Here is a 16,698-nt window from a genome sequence, read left to right as displayed (position 1 = left end):
AGACGCAGAGGCTGGAGAGGCAGAAACTCGCCCAAGGCCATAGCGGGCCAGGTGCACAGACACACAGGTGAGCTAGAGACGCTCAGTGGGGCCTGTTACCACACATCCAGACGTGTCTATCACAGGAATGCACTCAGCAGGAAGACGCCTCCACGGGAGAGGCAAGGTCCACCTGCCCACTTCTTTTCAGGCCACCCTTAGGGCCTCAAAGGGGAACCTAAATCCCCATGCACAGGACACCAGAGGTGGACACCGTGCTGTCCATGGCCTCTGTCCCACAGCCGGTCCCCTGTGACCCTGGAGTCACTGCCCCAGGTGGGCTGGGGCCAATTCCAGGGGAAAGCATCTTCCACCTGGTGTTCCTACAGCCTCTCAGCCCATTTCAGGTTCAGGTAAACAAGGACAGAGGACCAGGCGGGAACCACGGCAGTCCGGCTAAAGTTGGGCCATGAATCAGCTTCGTCTACACTCTCACTCTGTCAACATGAGAAGCTGGTTTAAGCTAACGAACTCATGAACAAGAAGGAAAAGCAACTGGACCCCTGCACTCAGGCCAGCAGGGTGGACGGGTGGCCTGACTCGCTCCACATGGCCGCCCCAAGTGTCTGCAATACTGCTTTCCTTCCATGAGGGGCTGAGCCTCCTTGGAGTTGTTCTGGCCTGTACTGAAATTTGGAACACCACTTATTCCTTTTTGAGGCAGCAATTTGAATTCGACCCCTCTGTGCTCCTCACATAACCACCCCTTACCCCATGGTCCTGAACAAGGTCAAGAGGAAGGTGGCAGGAGCTGGAATGGGAAGGAAGGGCAGCCCTCATGCTACAGCTTTATTTACTCTGCGGCCGTGAGGCCCTAGGGCGGGTACATGGAAAAGGCACAGGCTGATCTCAAGTTGTCAGCGCCTTACAGGGCTTTTCAGGTGGGTGTGGGGGACCCGAGTGTCCTCTGTCCTTCCTGCTTGAGCCAACTGAGCCTGTTAGTCTTTTCCAGCACAAAGAAACCCAACAATTCCTCACGGACACTGAGACGTCCACCAGCATCTCTCCTGTCATCCCCACAGCTCTGCGGGGCCAGTGGAGGAGGGCCATCTTCACCCCGTTTCCCGGGGGGCCAGAGGCACGGCCAGCTGGAGGGCCACAGAGCCACCACCTGCAGCACTGGGCTGCCACCCCATGTCCCCCATTCTTGGTCCACAGCCCCTTCTGATCTCTCGCTAGGTCCTTACACAGGAAGACCTGGGGACGAGCTGTGTGCCCACCCTGGAGACAGGTGCCTGCCAGGGCCACAGGGTGAGGGCAGCGCTCTCAAGTTAGAAAGGAAAACGGAAAGAGGAAGAACCTTTGGCCAAGTCCCCAAGTGAGCACACGGGGAGGCCTGGCAGGGTGGTGAGGGGCACAGATTCGGGCCAACTCTGGACTCGAATCCTGGCTCCATTCACCCGCCACCGAACCGCTCTGTGCAGGGTTTAACCCACATCTGCAAAGAAGAAACGAATCCTTCTGGGGGGGTGGGGACAGGGAAAGGAGCCCCGCCCATCCACAGCCCAGATTATGGCCACGTGAAGCCAAACAGAACACGTGTGGCGGGCGTGGGGAGCAGGGCTACTTCACGGGTACGAGCTGGGACGGCCTCTCGCTGCCAAGGAAACCTCCCCTCCCTCCTCCCCGGGGCGCCGTGCAGGAAGCCCAGTTACTTGACTCAGCCTGACTCAGCGGTGTCCCAGGGTACTTTATCCCACTTAAGACACACTGACCTTGAACCATGGCCTCCAACACAGTGCCACCACCTCCCCATGAGCAGCAGCCCCGGAGCCAGCCTCTGCGAGATGTGGGGTGTCGGGAGGGACTCCAGGCTGCCCACCCTGCAGGGCCCAGAAGCCAGCCAGGCCCCACTCGGTGGCCCCAGGATGAATCCAACCCCATTTCACTACAAATAGGTAACCTGGAGAGCCCCTCTGCACCCAAGCCGAGACCCACCTGTGTCTGGACATGCTGCCCACGGCCCGAGTCTTGTCCCCAGGGACCCCCTGGGGACCCGCAGAGGACCGTCACCGCCTTCCCGGCCACGCCCTGCCTGCTCTTTGTGCTTCACTGCATTGTCATCAAAGTTAACAGGACTCCTCAGCCAGCCAGTAACATTCGAGACACGTCCCCAGACCTCGGCCAACCCCAGCTCAGCCGCCTCCAGAGGAAAGAGCTGGCCGTAAAGCACCATGCATCCTCCGCGCTGCAGCTCAGCGCGGCCACTTCCACCTCCACCACCGGTGCTGGCTGCCTTTCCAGTGTTTTCACAAGACAAACTAGGAGGGCAGGTTCAGAACCACGGCTGCCCCGAGACCGGCCTGAGGGCCATCCCCTGCCAGGCGCCCTTCCTCGGTGCTCCAGCCTCAGACCCCAGGGCAGGAAACAAGCATCGTGGGCTGCTCTGGGCCTGCGGGCCCTGTGCACAGATCAAATCCATGGTTAAAATGCTCTCACGTCCATGTCTCCACGCCCATCGTGCAGATGGGAAAGGTGAGGCTTCGAGGGTTCAGGCACTTGCCTCAGTCAGGGAGCACGTGCAGAGCTGGGACTGAGGCCCCGCAGCCATTTATACCCAAAACCTGTGTCACTCCACTGGGGCGTTTAGAGCACATATCCACAGGCAAAGCACCTAACTCTGCTCACCCTGTGTCACTTTACAGGTGTGACCCTGCCCTCATCATCTCTCCCGGGGAGGTGCAGGAGGGAACAAAACCAGACATCCCTGGAAGCCCACCTCCTCTTCCACTCTGGTGGCTCAGTGGATCTCAAGCTGGTACAACTAGAGGGCAGGCTGCCGCTGGGCCTGGGCTCCCCTTTCTAACAAGGCACCTCCGGCAGGATGCTCGCCTGGTCTCACAGCATCAGAGTTGTGCCTACTCCCACCCAGAAATACACACATCATCCCAGGGCGACCCCCGCCCCATCCTGGCATTAATGCCATGTGCCCGTGACCTTCTGCCATCAGCATCTAACAGGTCTAGGCTCCACTGGCTTCACATACAAACCATAAAGTTCACCGAAAAACCACCCTCCGGAAAAGCCCACTCACGCCAATTGTGAACTTGAACTTGAATGGTGGCCCCTCAAAGAATGCGGCGCAGTTGTCGTCGCTGCCGGTCACCAGGCGGTATGGCCGGCTCTGCTTGATGTCCACGCTGTTGATGACCTTGTTGTGTCCCGTGATCTCGCCCACAGAAGAGCCGCTGTCCCACAGGAAGACGGCTCCGAACCTTTACCCAGGAGAGAAAAGTCAGTCCTGGGAAGGTCACCACGGGCAGTTGTGTTCCCAGCAGTCAGAGGGCAGTGGTGCTGGCAGGGTGGCCCTGCTCACAACTGTGCTTCATACACTCTCCCCAAAAGAGCCAACACTGACGGCACCCAGGATTTGTCTGAAGGATAGGAGAACAAGCAGGAGCAGTCCCAAGGGCCTCCGGGAAGGGACTGCATGTCCGTGTCTTATGGCCCAGACCCAAGGAGCCTCCCACATGAAGGTGCCTTAAAAGCACCTGCCAGGAAACACCTCGAGGCTTCATCAGTTTCACAGCAGTTTTAATAAGGGGTGGGGGGCGGGGGAGTGGATGGGGGGGTTTGGGGTTGGGCTGTGGACCAGGAAACACATCGGTTACCATCCCCAGCCTGTTGACTGCAGTCAACAGTCAACAAAAATGTATTGTTCGGGTTACCATTTGTGACTGAATGAAAAAGGAATTAAGACCAACAGGAATGACTTGAAGAAAAGCTATGGAAGAATGAACACCTATCAGAACACACATTAAGAGGAGCCTCTAGGTAAGGGAAACAAAGATATGTGTCTGCCAAGTACAAGCGATTGAGGGCGGCAGAGGTGCCGGGGAGGGAACCCTGACTGCACTCGGAATAAGACACCTGGGTTGCGGTACTGACCCTGCTGGTCACTGGCCCCCTGAGTGCAGCAGCCCCCTGGGGCCGCTCACCCAGCGTCCTGTCGCCCCCTCCTCCCTCCTCAGTAAGGTGGCCATGGGGTGTGCCCAACTAGGGAACACATCCGGCCTCACTCTCGGCAGGTGTGGTCGTGGCGTTGCTGCTGGGAGGGACCCCAATAACACTCTTAGGAGCTGCATCACTTTCACCTGCTCCCTTTCCTGCTTCCTGCTGCCTGGAATGTGGGCGGGACAGCTGGGGTTCTGGGAGGTGAAGGGCCAAGGACGTCAGATCAGAGAAGGTGCCTGGGCCCGGAGACAAACCCTGGGGGTTCCCCGTGGTTACGTGTGGCTTTCCGTTGTGTGTTGCCGAAGCCCACCCTGAAGGAAGCCCAGCACCCACAGGACTCAACGCACACCAGTCCAAGCTGCACCGACATCACCGCACCCCTCCCACCGGGGGCGTGCGGGAAAGAAAGCTAAGCAAGGGACACAGGCAGGAGGGGCCGAGGCCAGACTCACTTCTCCCTTCCTTCCCCGACCACTGCGATCCTCTTACTGTCTTCCGTCCAAGCAATGTCCTTGATCTTCCCAGCGAAAGGCTGATACTCATACTTCAGGAGGTGCTCCTTCTGCGTGGTGTCCCAGATCCTCAGCTTCCCAGATACATCTGCGGACACAACGGGGCGGCGAGAGCCACGTTCACCACTGCGCCGGGGCCACGTGGGCACAGGCATGGCCACCCAGCACCGCCCAGGGTTTTGGAGCTGGCCGGGCGAAGCTGGGAGAAGGCGTGTGTGTTCCTCAGATAAATAACACCCAGCCACCGTCAATCAGAGCCTGCTGCCTCCATGAGGACCAACAGGGAGTCTCCGCATTTCTTCAGGCACCACAGGGATCTCAAGCCCTGCATGGGTGTCAGGAAGCCCAGGGACGCACAGTGGCAACCCCCGCTCCTCCCCGCCGCCCAGGAAGCAGCTTAGTGTATGACTGTATTCCTTTCCTTGGAGGGTTATCTAACTGGCATACGGGCCCCGGGCAACTTCCTTAACACTCAGGAGCTAAAGATCTTCATTTGTAAAACACAACAGTACTAGTGACACTGCATCTCCCGTGCAGGGGCTGCAGTCACCAGTACAAACGAGGGCACTGCTGTGTGTGCAGCTGGGCAGCCTGGGGCATGCTGGGTCCCGCACGGGGGCCCCACCTGGGTCTGCAGGCCCCATTCCCCTCCCATCTCCTTCCCCGCCTCAGGCAATCGGCAGCCCCTACTCAGTAGAGCAAGGCACCATCCCACCACTCGTGGCTGAGCCATGAGTGAGACCCTCTTGTGAGACACGCAGGTGGGTGCTGGAAGGAGTCTCGCTACAGGCAGAACTTGACGCCAGGCCTGTTCTCACTGCAGCATTTGCAGCGGATCGGTGATAAAGTAACAACCCCTTCTCTCCCCACCACCATCCCGTCACCAAGTTCCCAGCACCAACCCCGACACATCCCCTTCCCAACTGAGCACTGACTTCCCAAATAAGAAGGAAAAGTGGAGCATTTTAAACTAACTCTTGAGGCTAAGACCTCAGCCCCGCATAGGTCTGGGCCAATTCCCCCCAGCATGTAAGCTTGAGTTGTATCCAGGACCCCTGGCCACTTCAGCACTGAACGCAAGGTCTACAGACTGTTCCAGTGGGAACAGCTTTCAACTTCTGTTCGGGTCCAGTCGAGGGTGGGCGTCGGCCGCAGACATGGCCCCTGCCCCACTCGGCTCTGTAGGCCTAAAACACCACCTACAACCACACCCACAACAGGGGGGATAACATGCCGCCAGACGGCTGCTGTGATGATAAAATGAGTCCACACACATAAAGTCTTAGACTAGCCCCTAGGACACCGCAGACACTTGTACCGAGTTAGAGTTAGTTCTGTCAGTGAATTAACTAAGGCTCTGCAGAAGCCACTGGAGACCCCTCCCCGTGGGCAAATATGCGGGGCTCACATCCGCCGTGGCACAGATGAGATGCTAGCCTCCCTGTGAACAGCACTAATGAGGGGGTCCCGGGGGCCCTGGTCTCTGGACGAGGTCCAGCCAGACTGCCTGGCACGCTGCCCGAGGCGAGCTCCAAGGCTGACCCGAGCCAGTTAAGCCTCTTGGCTGAACAAATGGGCCAACGGGGAAAGAAAAGGAAGGGGCAGAGGCCGGAGCCAGAAAAGGAGCACTGTGCGTGTGTACAGGAAGGAAACACACACTCACGCGTGTGCTCACATTCACGCACGCGCCGGGCTGTGTGGCCCCCGCGCTCAGGTCAGCCCAGGGCGCTCCACGGAGTCATGGAGGACACAGCGTCTGCAGGCACAAGGCGGAGCCCGTTCCCCTCCCCGCCCCTGGACAGCAGGGGGTCGCTCTCCCCACCCCTTGAACGCAACGGGCAACCCGCTTGGACCTCCCTCAGCTCAGCCCCGCTCCAGGCCAGGCATCCTCATCATTCTCCCACTGTCTCCCTGCCCAGACCATCAGCCTCTTCTGATGGGCCCAACTCATGCATTTGATTCTTTTCGGAAGCAGCTGGGGCCGGAAACAGACAGTGGGGTGTGGAGACCAGGCGCTCAGGCCCCATCCGATGAGGGCGGCCCTGACCAGGTGCACCTGGGTACCAGGCCCTGTGCCAGGTGCTGGGGGCGCAGCACAGACCAGGCATCTGCTGGCAGACAACACACACACACACACACACACACACACACACACACATCCACGCACTTACAGGACAACGGAGAAAAGCACCACAGTGCAAGGGGACAGACAGTGACAGTGGGGAAGGGGCTCCCTCCCTCCAACAAGGCCTCCTTGCACCACTGGGAACAGCTCTCCTCCCGGACAATAAGCTGCATCCGGTAATGACCGTTCGTGGTGAACCTGCCCCCCACCCCGCCTTGGTGTGGAACGCACACCAGCATTGCTGGGGCAGCAGCGGCGGGGGCGGCCTCTGCTCACACCCGCTCTGGCTCTGCAGCCTGGTCTCTCCTCCCACGTGCCTCACCTGAGCAACCCCCACATCCTGCTCAGGGCACGGAGAACCCTATCCGGGAGAGCCTCTACTCCGCAGCCTGGGAAGATCCCCTAGAAAGGGAAATTGGGCCCAGGAATGGCTCCGCCCTGAGAACCACCACACGGGACCCAGGGGCCCCCAGGGCACAGACTGCCGTCTCATTCAGAGCTGGGGGTCCAGGCCCTGGCATGGGCTCCTCCCATGGGCCTTCCAGAAGGTTCGATCCTTTTGCAGAACGTGGACCAGCCAGACTTACAGGGATCTAAAGACTCGCAGATCTGAGGCTGGAAACCGGTCTGGGAGTGACTGCAGGGTTCCTGAGGTACCGGGACCCCTGCCCTCAGGGACCCCAGCCCCACCCCGGGCACACCGGGTGCCGGGTAACCCACTTAGCCAGAGGGCACAACACCTTCTCAGCTCCAAACCCTGCACACCACACTATTTTTATTTTTAGCCCAGAGCCCTAATCTCTGCAGTAAATGTTTTGTGGCCTTTGTTCCATTCAAAGGGCCAGCTCGCTAGAAACATAAAATACACCGCCCACGCCTGCCTGCAGCCCAACCTCCCTCACTTCCCCCACCAAGTCAGGGAGCTTGTACAAGAGGAGAACGTCAGATGGAGCCTTTACTTCTGTGGACTGTCCTTTGCAACGGTCTCTGCGCCAGCATTTGAAGACCGTGATTCCTGTCTGGTTAAACTACCTGCCTGGGGACCAGAGGGCAGGCCTGGGCTCGTGAGTGATTCAGCAGCCAGGCCACGGCTCAAAGAGCAGCCAGGGAAGCTGTGCCAACCACACTTCTCTCCTGAGAAGACACAGTTTTAAAAGGCACCAGGCCCCAATCATGGCGCTTTAAATGAAGGGGAGTTTTTCTGGCAGGCAGGGCTGGGGGGCGGAGAAATCACAGGGCTAGAGTAAATCGTAGGATATAAATTAGAGCAAGTTTTATAGATGGAGTCAGAGTAGGTGTAAACATAAAAATCATGAAGTGACCACTTTGTGCCAGCTCCTGGCCGAACCCTTCACACACAACCCCGGGCGGCCAGCATTAGCCGTCAGCCAGCACGCCTGTCACCCTGGTGTGTCCGGGCATTCAGTGACAGACACCACGGTCCCCTGTGGTGCCCACCAGTGCCAGGGCTGCCCCAGGCATTGTACATGCATTGCTGCACTGGGTCCTCCCCAAACCGATCTGGTGGGAACTAACAGTCCCAGTTTACAGAAGAGAAAATTAAGGCCCAGGAAGGTAAGTTATTTAAGGAAGGCTGCACAGCTAGGAAGGGGCGACCCCTTCAGGGGCAGGTCTGCACTGCCTGCCATGCAGGGAGTGAGGCACTGTAGACAAACGGCCCTCCCCCACTGGCCGTTAGTTCTTTCAGCAATTTGCTCATTTCTGTCACTCTCCAGGGAGGCTGACGAGGCCCACATCAGCTCATCCACCTGGCTCTTCATGGGGCCTGAGACCAGGCTGGACACAGGCAAGGCAGCCAACATCTGCTGAGTGCACGAATGAACGAATGGGAGACTCGCGGTCTAACACACTCTAACTTGTGTGCCTCCCTTTCTCATCTGTAATAGTAAAAGACCAACCTCAAAAGAATCGGCTGAATAGAGCATCCTACAATGTGATGAGCTCACGTCCTTCCTCTTGCCCAGCCTCCCACTGAGCCACACAAAAGCCCGGCTGGATGGAGCCAAGGCCCTGACCACCAATGGAACAAGTGCTTGCCTGAGGCTGGCGGTGTGCTCGGTACAGGAAACGGAACAGCAAAAGGTGACACGAGACAAAGCTACAAGTCAGAAACACACACACACAAACAAAATGGGCTCCAATACATCACGGTACAGCTGCCCGCAGAGCCAACCTCACATGAGCATCTCCCCTGACCTCCGAGTTGGAACCAGCTGGAACACGGCCAGCTGGAGTTCTGGAAAGGGGCTTTTTGCTGGCTTACACTTTCCTTGTCAGCCCCAACTGAAACTCATCACGTTCGCCCCACCTGCCATCCCCACGCTCCTTGAGGGTCTTCCCTCTTCCTCCCTGCCTCCTCCACCCCCCACCCTCCCAAGCCAGGCGCCCAGCTTGGCCCCAGGACTGGGGCGGGGCGGGGCACACCACATGGACCAAGGAGCCATGCGCGAGGACAGACAGGTACCTCCAGAGGCGATGTAGAATCCGCTGGGCGCGTACTTGGCCACCACCACCTGGTGGGCGTGCTCTGTGTAGATGTCAGCAATGGCCGGGTTCTGCAGGGAGGAGACCAGAATGAACACAGGGAACCAAGAAGCAGGCAAACTGCTTTCCGCTCTCCAGATTAATGGATTTGGGTGGGAAAATGACATACATACCCCGCCCTCACACACACACACAAATACTGAAGTCAAAACCTCCATAAAAAAATCCCAGAGGTATACTTACCTGCCTGGGTGATAGAATTCTAGGTAGTTTTTAACTCTTGTATAAAATTCAAGGTGATTTTCTTTCCTTTGTCTGCTTTTCCTTACTTGCCAGAGTACAAGCAAATATGTATTTGTGAAATATATACAGGAAATACAAGTTTCGTTAGAAACTTAGAAAAAATTAGAAAAAAATCTATGACTCTCATTTTCTCCCACTTTGGGGAGCTGCCGGCTGCTGCTGCATTCTCTGAGTCCAGTTCCCCCAAAGCGGGTCTCCCCTGTTCAGAACCAACTCTATCACAGGCTTCCAGGCAGTGTCTGACCCGAACCAGAGCCTTTGGCCTGGAGGTGTGGCAACAGAGGGGGGCAGGCCGCCAGGAGCCTCTCCTCGTCCAAATCCCTCGTTTGGGAAACTGCCTTTTGTGGCACAAATCCAAGGCTGGCTGGACTCTGCAGCAAGAACAGGGCCAGCATCTGGGACCAGGAGCATCTTTGCTACTCAGCAGTTAGGTTTCAACATAGAATTTACTCTAAGTAGATCAGGCACTCCCTCCACCCCTGCACACACAACCAAGGGCTCTCAGCAAACCTGGAGCACGTGCTGAGATGCTGTCCATCTGTCTGCACAGCCGAGCCTTCTCCCAGGAGGGAAGAAAGACGGAGCCATCTAATCCCTGATACCCGCTGACAGCTTTCCGCGAGCCAAATGCCCGTGGAAAAGAGGCAGCTTCCCACAGGCTGTGGACACATCGGGTCCCAGGGAGGCTGCTGCAGGCACACCTAACCTGACCCCCAGCTGACACCACCTCTTACGACCACCCCGTTGTCTCCCCCCTCCTGCCCTCCTTATGCCCCTCGACAAGGTCAGAGGCCTGGACTCTTCTCAGCCTCCCGGCCACGGGATCCCCCCCATCCCACCAGAGTAAGCCCGGAGAAGCGCCCCCTAAGTTCTAGCCCCGGCAATCACACTCCTGCCTTTCCTGTAAGCCCCCTGTCTCCGTAAATGCCGTGCCCTCGCCAGCAACACCTCTCTCTGCCTGCTAACACCCACTTATCAGGCCTAAGTGAGGAGAAATCTGCGCGAAGCCTCCTGTGCTTCTCTCTCCTGTGCTTCCAAAGCAGTTCACACGTCCCCAAGGCAGTTATGACACATACCAGTCCCTGGCCTTCTTGCCCCTCTCCTCCAGCTTTTCTTTGACCTGCTTCATGTGCATTTATCTCTTTAGCCATCACAGCAGCTGGCAAATAACAGATGCTCAATAAGTGTTTTTTTGGGGGAAAAAAGTTTACATAGTCCTTTTCCCCCTAGGACTTAACACTTAGCATCATAAGATATAGTATGTATGTGGTTCATAAATTAATCCATTGCAGAATAAACATTTGTTTAATGAAATTAGAAATATATCAGGCATCCAAAGATATTCTGAATGGCAAACAGGCACATGAAAAAGCGCTCAATGTCGTCAGCCTTTTGGGAAATGCAAATCAGAACTACAATGAGAAACCATGACATACTCACTAAAGTCAATAAATTAAGACTGATGTCACCAATGTTGGCAAGGATGGGTGGGGTACAGTCTGGAATGCTTATATATTGCTGGTGGGAATGGAAAATAATACAGCCAGAAAATAGTTCAGCGTGTTATTTATAAACATACACTTATACAAAAACGCAGCAATCGCACTCCTAGGTATTTGTCCAAGAGAAAAGTGCACGTCCACAAAAAGACACACATGGTTGAAGGTTCGTGACAGCCCCCACGTGGAAACAACCCAAACATCCACCCACAGGTGCCTGGAGAAGCAAACCGCACCGTTCATCCAGCGGAACACGACTCGGCCAACGGAGAGCAACAAACTGCTAAATCCCCTCAACCACAGGAAGGAGCCTCGAAACCCTACGTAAGTGACAAAGCCGGACGCAAAAGAGAACACACTGCATGGTTCCTTTCTGATCAAAGTCTAGGAAAGGCAAGCCCACTGTGACAGGAAGCAGGTTGGGGCTGCCAGGGCCTGGGGGGAGGGTGGAGAGGCCGACAGAGTGCGAGGGGCAAGAGGGCGCTTTTGGGAGTAACTGGAACGTTCTGTATCATGATCATGGCGGTGGTGATGGGACAGTATCAATCTGTCAAAACTCAAGTTGTGCACTTAAAACGGATGGATTTTATTGTACCTAAATTACACCTCAATAAAATGATGACCCCCCAGGATCCATTAAACGCCCGTCTAACCCAACCTGTCCCTGCCCAGGTTAGTCCTCTGTACCCGAACATTCTAACGGAGACAACGTCCCTCACAGGGAAGCCGGCAAAAGCGGTCTGTGGCCAGGCCGCCACAAAGGCTCTTGTTCAGTCGTCCATTTCGAGGCTGACCGAGGACTCTCACACCCACACGTGGGCACTACGGATGGGAAAGCCATCCCTCCGAGGGCAATGCCCACGCTGGATGTACAGCCTGGCACTGCCCGTAGAGGGTGAGTGGGTGGCTGGTGGAAGATGTGTGAGCAGCCGCTCTGGGAGGAAGTTCTGCCCCTAAAAATCCTCCCCCTAAATGGTCAGGGTGAGTGAAACCCCAGGGTCCTCCCTAGCAGGCTCGGCCTGCTAGCAGGCTCTGGGCTGGATGAGACAGCACCTCGTCCGTATTCCCAATACAACTGGGCCAAGTTCTCCAGGCTGAACGTAAAGAACATAATACATCCGATCAGCAGCAACCCCTCCCTGCTGCTCTGCACACAGGGAGGCCGGCTACTTGAGCCAAAGATGATGCCTCCCTGTGCCCAACGTGTCCACTGCAGGCCAGGCTCATCGGAGACCAGCAGGGTCAGGACTCAGACCCTCAGAGCGGGCAGCAGTTCTTCCCCTCCCCCCTCCGCGGTCTCCAGGGAGAACAGGATTTGGGGTGTGCAGTTTATCTGGGGAAGCACTCGGGAACGGGGAATGAGACAGGAAGGGGAGGAAGCCAACTCCAGGAGCCGCAGGGAGACCTTCAGAGCGGGGCTGGGTTTTCTGCCCTGCCAGAGGGTGTGAGGCTGGGGTGCCCCTCCCCTGGGACTTCCCTCCTGCCCTGCCCCCATCAGGGGACAAGGGACTTCAGGCAGAAACCAGGAGGAAGCCCTGGCATCTGAGGCCCGTGGGTGCCTGGCAGATGTGGGCGGAGGCAGGCAGAGCCCGTGAAAACCTCCTGTCATCTCACCGAGACCCCAGGCTCAGCCCAGCCCTGCCCCTCACCCTCTACCCTGGGACTGTCCCTGCCCTGCCCCCCGCCTGTGACCCCACCCCGCAGGCCTGCCCCAGCCCTGTCCCATCTTCTGCAGCAGCTCTCAACCCCACCTGTCTTTCCACCCCAGCCAGACGCCATCCAGTTCTTCCTGCCCCTCCTGGGACCGGGACAATATCCTGACAATGTCGTTCCAACTGACCCCTCTGCCTTCCATTGATCCGCCAGGCTCTATGTCGCAACTCTGATCGCATCACTGCAGAGGGCTGGTTCATGGCCCAGCGGTGCAGGTGCCTTGGAGGAGGAGGCCGTTCCCACCTCCCACCTGTGCGCGGAGCCCCCGCCCAGCAGCAAGCTAAGCAATCTCCCTAGACACCTTTCCACAACACAGGGGGGGAAATCACTAAAAGAGCCCCTCAAGGCTCTCTCACATTCCTTTGTCCTGAGGCTCAGGTGCTGAGGTCAGAGGTCACCACCGCACTTTACAGGTAAGGTTAAGGGGTGGCTCTGGCCACAGGGCATGGCGCCTTGCCACGGCACACCTGGCCCCCTGTGAACCCAATGGACATGTCAGGGATCGGGAAGGCCGCCCGACCACTGAAGCTGTGGGACACAGCACTGCAGAGGCCTCCGCGCTCTTCTAGAGCAGCTGACGGTCCCTGGCGGCCTCCAGAGAAGGACCCAGGCCTCCTCCAAACCAGGCAAAGTGAGCACGACCTTCAGGAGGATTAAGTTTCCAGAGCACTGGCTTTCTAAACACACCCAGTTCCTAAAAGCAGGCGCTGGTAGTGGGACCTGTGCGGCAAACACAGCTTGCAGGGCCCTCTGCTCACCGGCGACGAGGGCTCAACTCGAGTGACTACAGAGCGACCCGGCTGCCAGGCAGCTCCACAGACCTCTGCGCTTCCAGACCTGCAGGTCCGAACCCAGAGGCTCAGCCTGATCACAGCGCCTCAGAGGGTGGTGAGAACACACCAAGTACTGTACATTCACTCCGCCACACCTGCACCTCCTCTGGGCTGGGCCAGGGTCCAGCAGTGAACCCGTGACTTCATACACACGGCGATCTGCCTGCCCTGCTCAACCTTCAAGGCTCCCTCTCACCCAGAGGAACGCAGCCATACGTTTGGACCTACGGTCCAAAGTCCATTTCCCATTCCGCCCTCGTCCCTCCTCTATCAGATCGCTAGCTGTGACACTCTTCCCTTTATCTGCCTCAGTCTGGAATATCTTCCCTACTTCCCGGTCCCAGATAACCTTCTCCTAATTATCTTTTAACCTCAGGCAAAGGTTACCTCCTCCAAGAAGCCTTCTCTGATGCTCCAAGCTGGAAATATTTCTCCCAGCCCAGAAAGCCCACACTACCTTCCCTAACCTCCCTCCCCACTGCCTTTATTACTTTCTACCTTGGACCACATGTCATTCTTATACCCACAAAGGGCAGGGCCCAGGTCTGATTCACCACTTCTTCCAACCTCCATGCACTTGTATTCCCTGTCTAGACTCCCCCCATCTCTGCTGTCTCAATGCCCTTCCTGGAGAACTCTTACTCACCCTCCAAAACCCAACTCAAAAGTGCCCTTTCTCCAGAAGCCTTCGCTGCGGCTCTGTGGCATAGCTGGTCCTTCCCTCTTGTTCTCAAAGCACTCAGGACACACTTCTTTAGAAGTGTGAATGTTACACTTAGAATGTTACCTACTGGGGTTCTTCAATCACCCTTGCTGACACTTTGGGCTGCAGGACAGCCCTGTGCATTGTGGGATGTTTGGCAACACCCCGGCCTCTACCCACTAGATACCAGTAGCACAAAAATGTCTTCAGACATTGCCAAGCATCCCTCAGCAGGGTGGGAGCGGGGGCGGAACTGCTTCACTGAGAACCACTGATCTAACCTTGGGCACTGTGGCTGCGGGCAGGGCTCGGCAAGATGGAATGTGTGTGGGCAACACCAAGACCGAGGATCGGGGATGGATGAACCAGCTGATGATGCCTTCATCTTTGAGCAGCTTCCTAATCGGCCTCCCTCCCGCCTCACATCTCAGATACAGAACCAGTTCTCTACTGACTTGACCGCACTGCTTATCTGCTGAAACTTTTCATGGTCTTGGTGGCCTCCAGTCAGGGCCGGGCTGTCTCAGAGCCGCCAGGCCCCCAGCACCAGAGCCCCGCACCCTCTCCTGCCTGCCTGTCGCTCCCCCCCACCCCAGTGCTCCAGCCACAAAACTCCACAACCTGTGCGTGGACCTCTCGCCACCCCCTCTCCACTGACTGGTCCCTTCCTGGGCCCCCAGGCACGTCTCCTCCTCTCAGCATCAGTCCTGTCTGAGTGTCGGTTTCCCTGGGAGACTGCAAGCTCCATGAGGACAGGCTTTTGCTGGGCTGTCTCCGGAACTAGGCATGGGCTTCACTACAAAGCAGGTGCTTATAAATACTTGTAACAGGATTAACTCGGGCTCAAGTAAAGGAGGTGGAGGGGGAAGGGTGGATGGGAGAGAAATGGAAGTGCCCACCCAGAGCCAGCTGACACTTGGGGGGGCCGCACCATGACTGGCAATGGGCGGGGGAGGGGGTGACACTGATGTCACATCCAAAGCACCTGAGGGTCACTGGCCTGGGAGCCAGTGAGGCACGTCCCCACCACTCGGGCTCCACTCGGCTCCGGGGCCTTCTCGGAGCCCCAGCTTCCTCAGTGCTCTCCTTGCCCTGGACCCCACACGTGTGCTGCCTGCTGGCTTTCTGTCCAGGCAGTAAGCAAACACGCCACTTCCTCCTGTCACCCGGGGGCCCGTTTCATCCCACCCAAGGCAGCGAGCTCCGCGCAGGAAGGGCTTCTGTGTCTGCGCTCCCCGCGGGGCCGGTGGCCATCCCGGGCACGCGGCAGGGACTCGGAGGCACGTGCAATGGGACAGAAGGGACGAGGTCAGTCCTTCTCCAGCCATCTGTCCCTTCACGTACAGACCCCTCCCCCACCTGAAGGGGACGCACAAGTGGCCCTTCTGCGCACGATTGGCAGCAGATCATTCTGCGTGAAACTCAGCACTCAAGTTCAACATCCCCCAACCTGGTTTATACTCTGTTCAAGATGAGTCCACTGATCCTGTGCCTGGAAGCAAAGCAACGTCAAACTGCTACAAACACTGCACTCCCTGGAGTTTAACTTTACATAAATCATTTTTTCCAAATATATATATATATACACACACACACACATATGTGTATGTATATGCATATATGTGTGTGTGTGTGTGTGTGTGTGTGTGTGTATGTGTATATATATAAAAAATATATATTAGTTCTGGAATTTAGGGACTGGATATTTTAAAATGCAAGCCCCAAACTTGCCCTTGTAGCAAATCTGCTAGCTGCTTCTGGCCTCTGCCAGGAGGCTCACTTGCCAAAGCTGTTTTACAGGGAAGTGATCCTGGGCAGTTCAGAATATGAAGAGGCTCCTTCATAGCCACTGGGAGGAACCTTCCCAGACTACATAGCGGGCAGTGGGCAGGGGTGATGCGGGCCTAGAGTTAAGAGTGTATCAGGTTCCCTCCTTCTGGAATACTCCTTTCTGAATGGCCATGTCACCGCATGCTTTTAACTGTGGAGAATTTCCTCTCCAAGGTGTGGCAATCGGATGTGTTGAAAGAAAATAGATAAGAAACAATCTTTTCTACCAGCTTAAGAAGTGCCGTTATGCTGGGTTCACAAAACAACTTTTAAGGCAACAAAGTGAATGACAGCCGTGACTCCGAGTGGAAGGTCAGCAAGGGTCTGATACCTACTTGGTGTTAGTAAAGGTGGATGCCACACAATTTAGGTCCAGCAGCCTGAACCAGGCTAAGCCTTTCTTACTTCCATGCAGTAAAACCTTTAGTGGCTGCCTATTATCTCCACGACACAGCCTGGCTTTCAAGGCCTTTCAATCAACAAATGACTTACAGAGCACCTACTACATGCCAGGTACTGTGCTAGGCCAGGACGTAGCAGGTTAGAGTGGCTGCTCGCCAGCTCCCCATGCACCATTAGCACCAAAGGGCAGAGAAGGCCAGGATGGGAGTGCTATTTAGGAGGGGCCCCTGCCACATGGCAACATCTAAACAGAAACATAAAGCAAGACAGAGAGTGAGCC

General features: G+C 56.7%; 1 protein-coding gene across 2 annotated transcripts in view; it reads right to left on the bottom strand.

The window, feature by feature from the left end:
- Positions 1-16,698, bottom strand: part of WDR1 (WD repeat domain 1) — a 40,322-nt gene that overhangs the window by 20,189 nt on the left and 3,435 nt on the right. For both annotated transcript variants that reach the window (XM_036852059.1, XM_036852058.1), the window contains exons 3-5: positions 9,116-9,206; positions 4,446-4,593; positions 3,074-3,254 (exon numbers count right to left, since the gene is read on the bottom strand). In XM_036852059.1, the coding sequence (XP_036707954.1) occupies positions 3,074-3,254; positions 4,446-4,593; positions 9,116-9,206 (420 nt within the window). The remainder of the gene's footprint in view (positions 1-3,073; positions 3,255-4,445; positions 4,594-9,115; positions 9,207-16,698) is intronic.

The sequence above is a fragment of the Balaenoptera musculus genome, chromosome 5 (genome assembly GCF_009873245.2).
Source record: "Balaenoptera musculus isolate JJ_BM4_2016_0621 chromosome 5, mBalMus1.pri.v3, whole genome shotgun sequence".
Classification (NCBI taxonomy): domain Eukaryota; kingdom Metazoa; phylum Chordata; class Mammalia; order Artiodactyla; family Balaenopteridae; genus Balaenoptera; species Balaenoptera musculus.
This window is presented reverse-complemented; position numbering and strand designations above follow the sequence as displayed.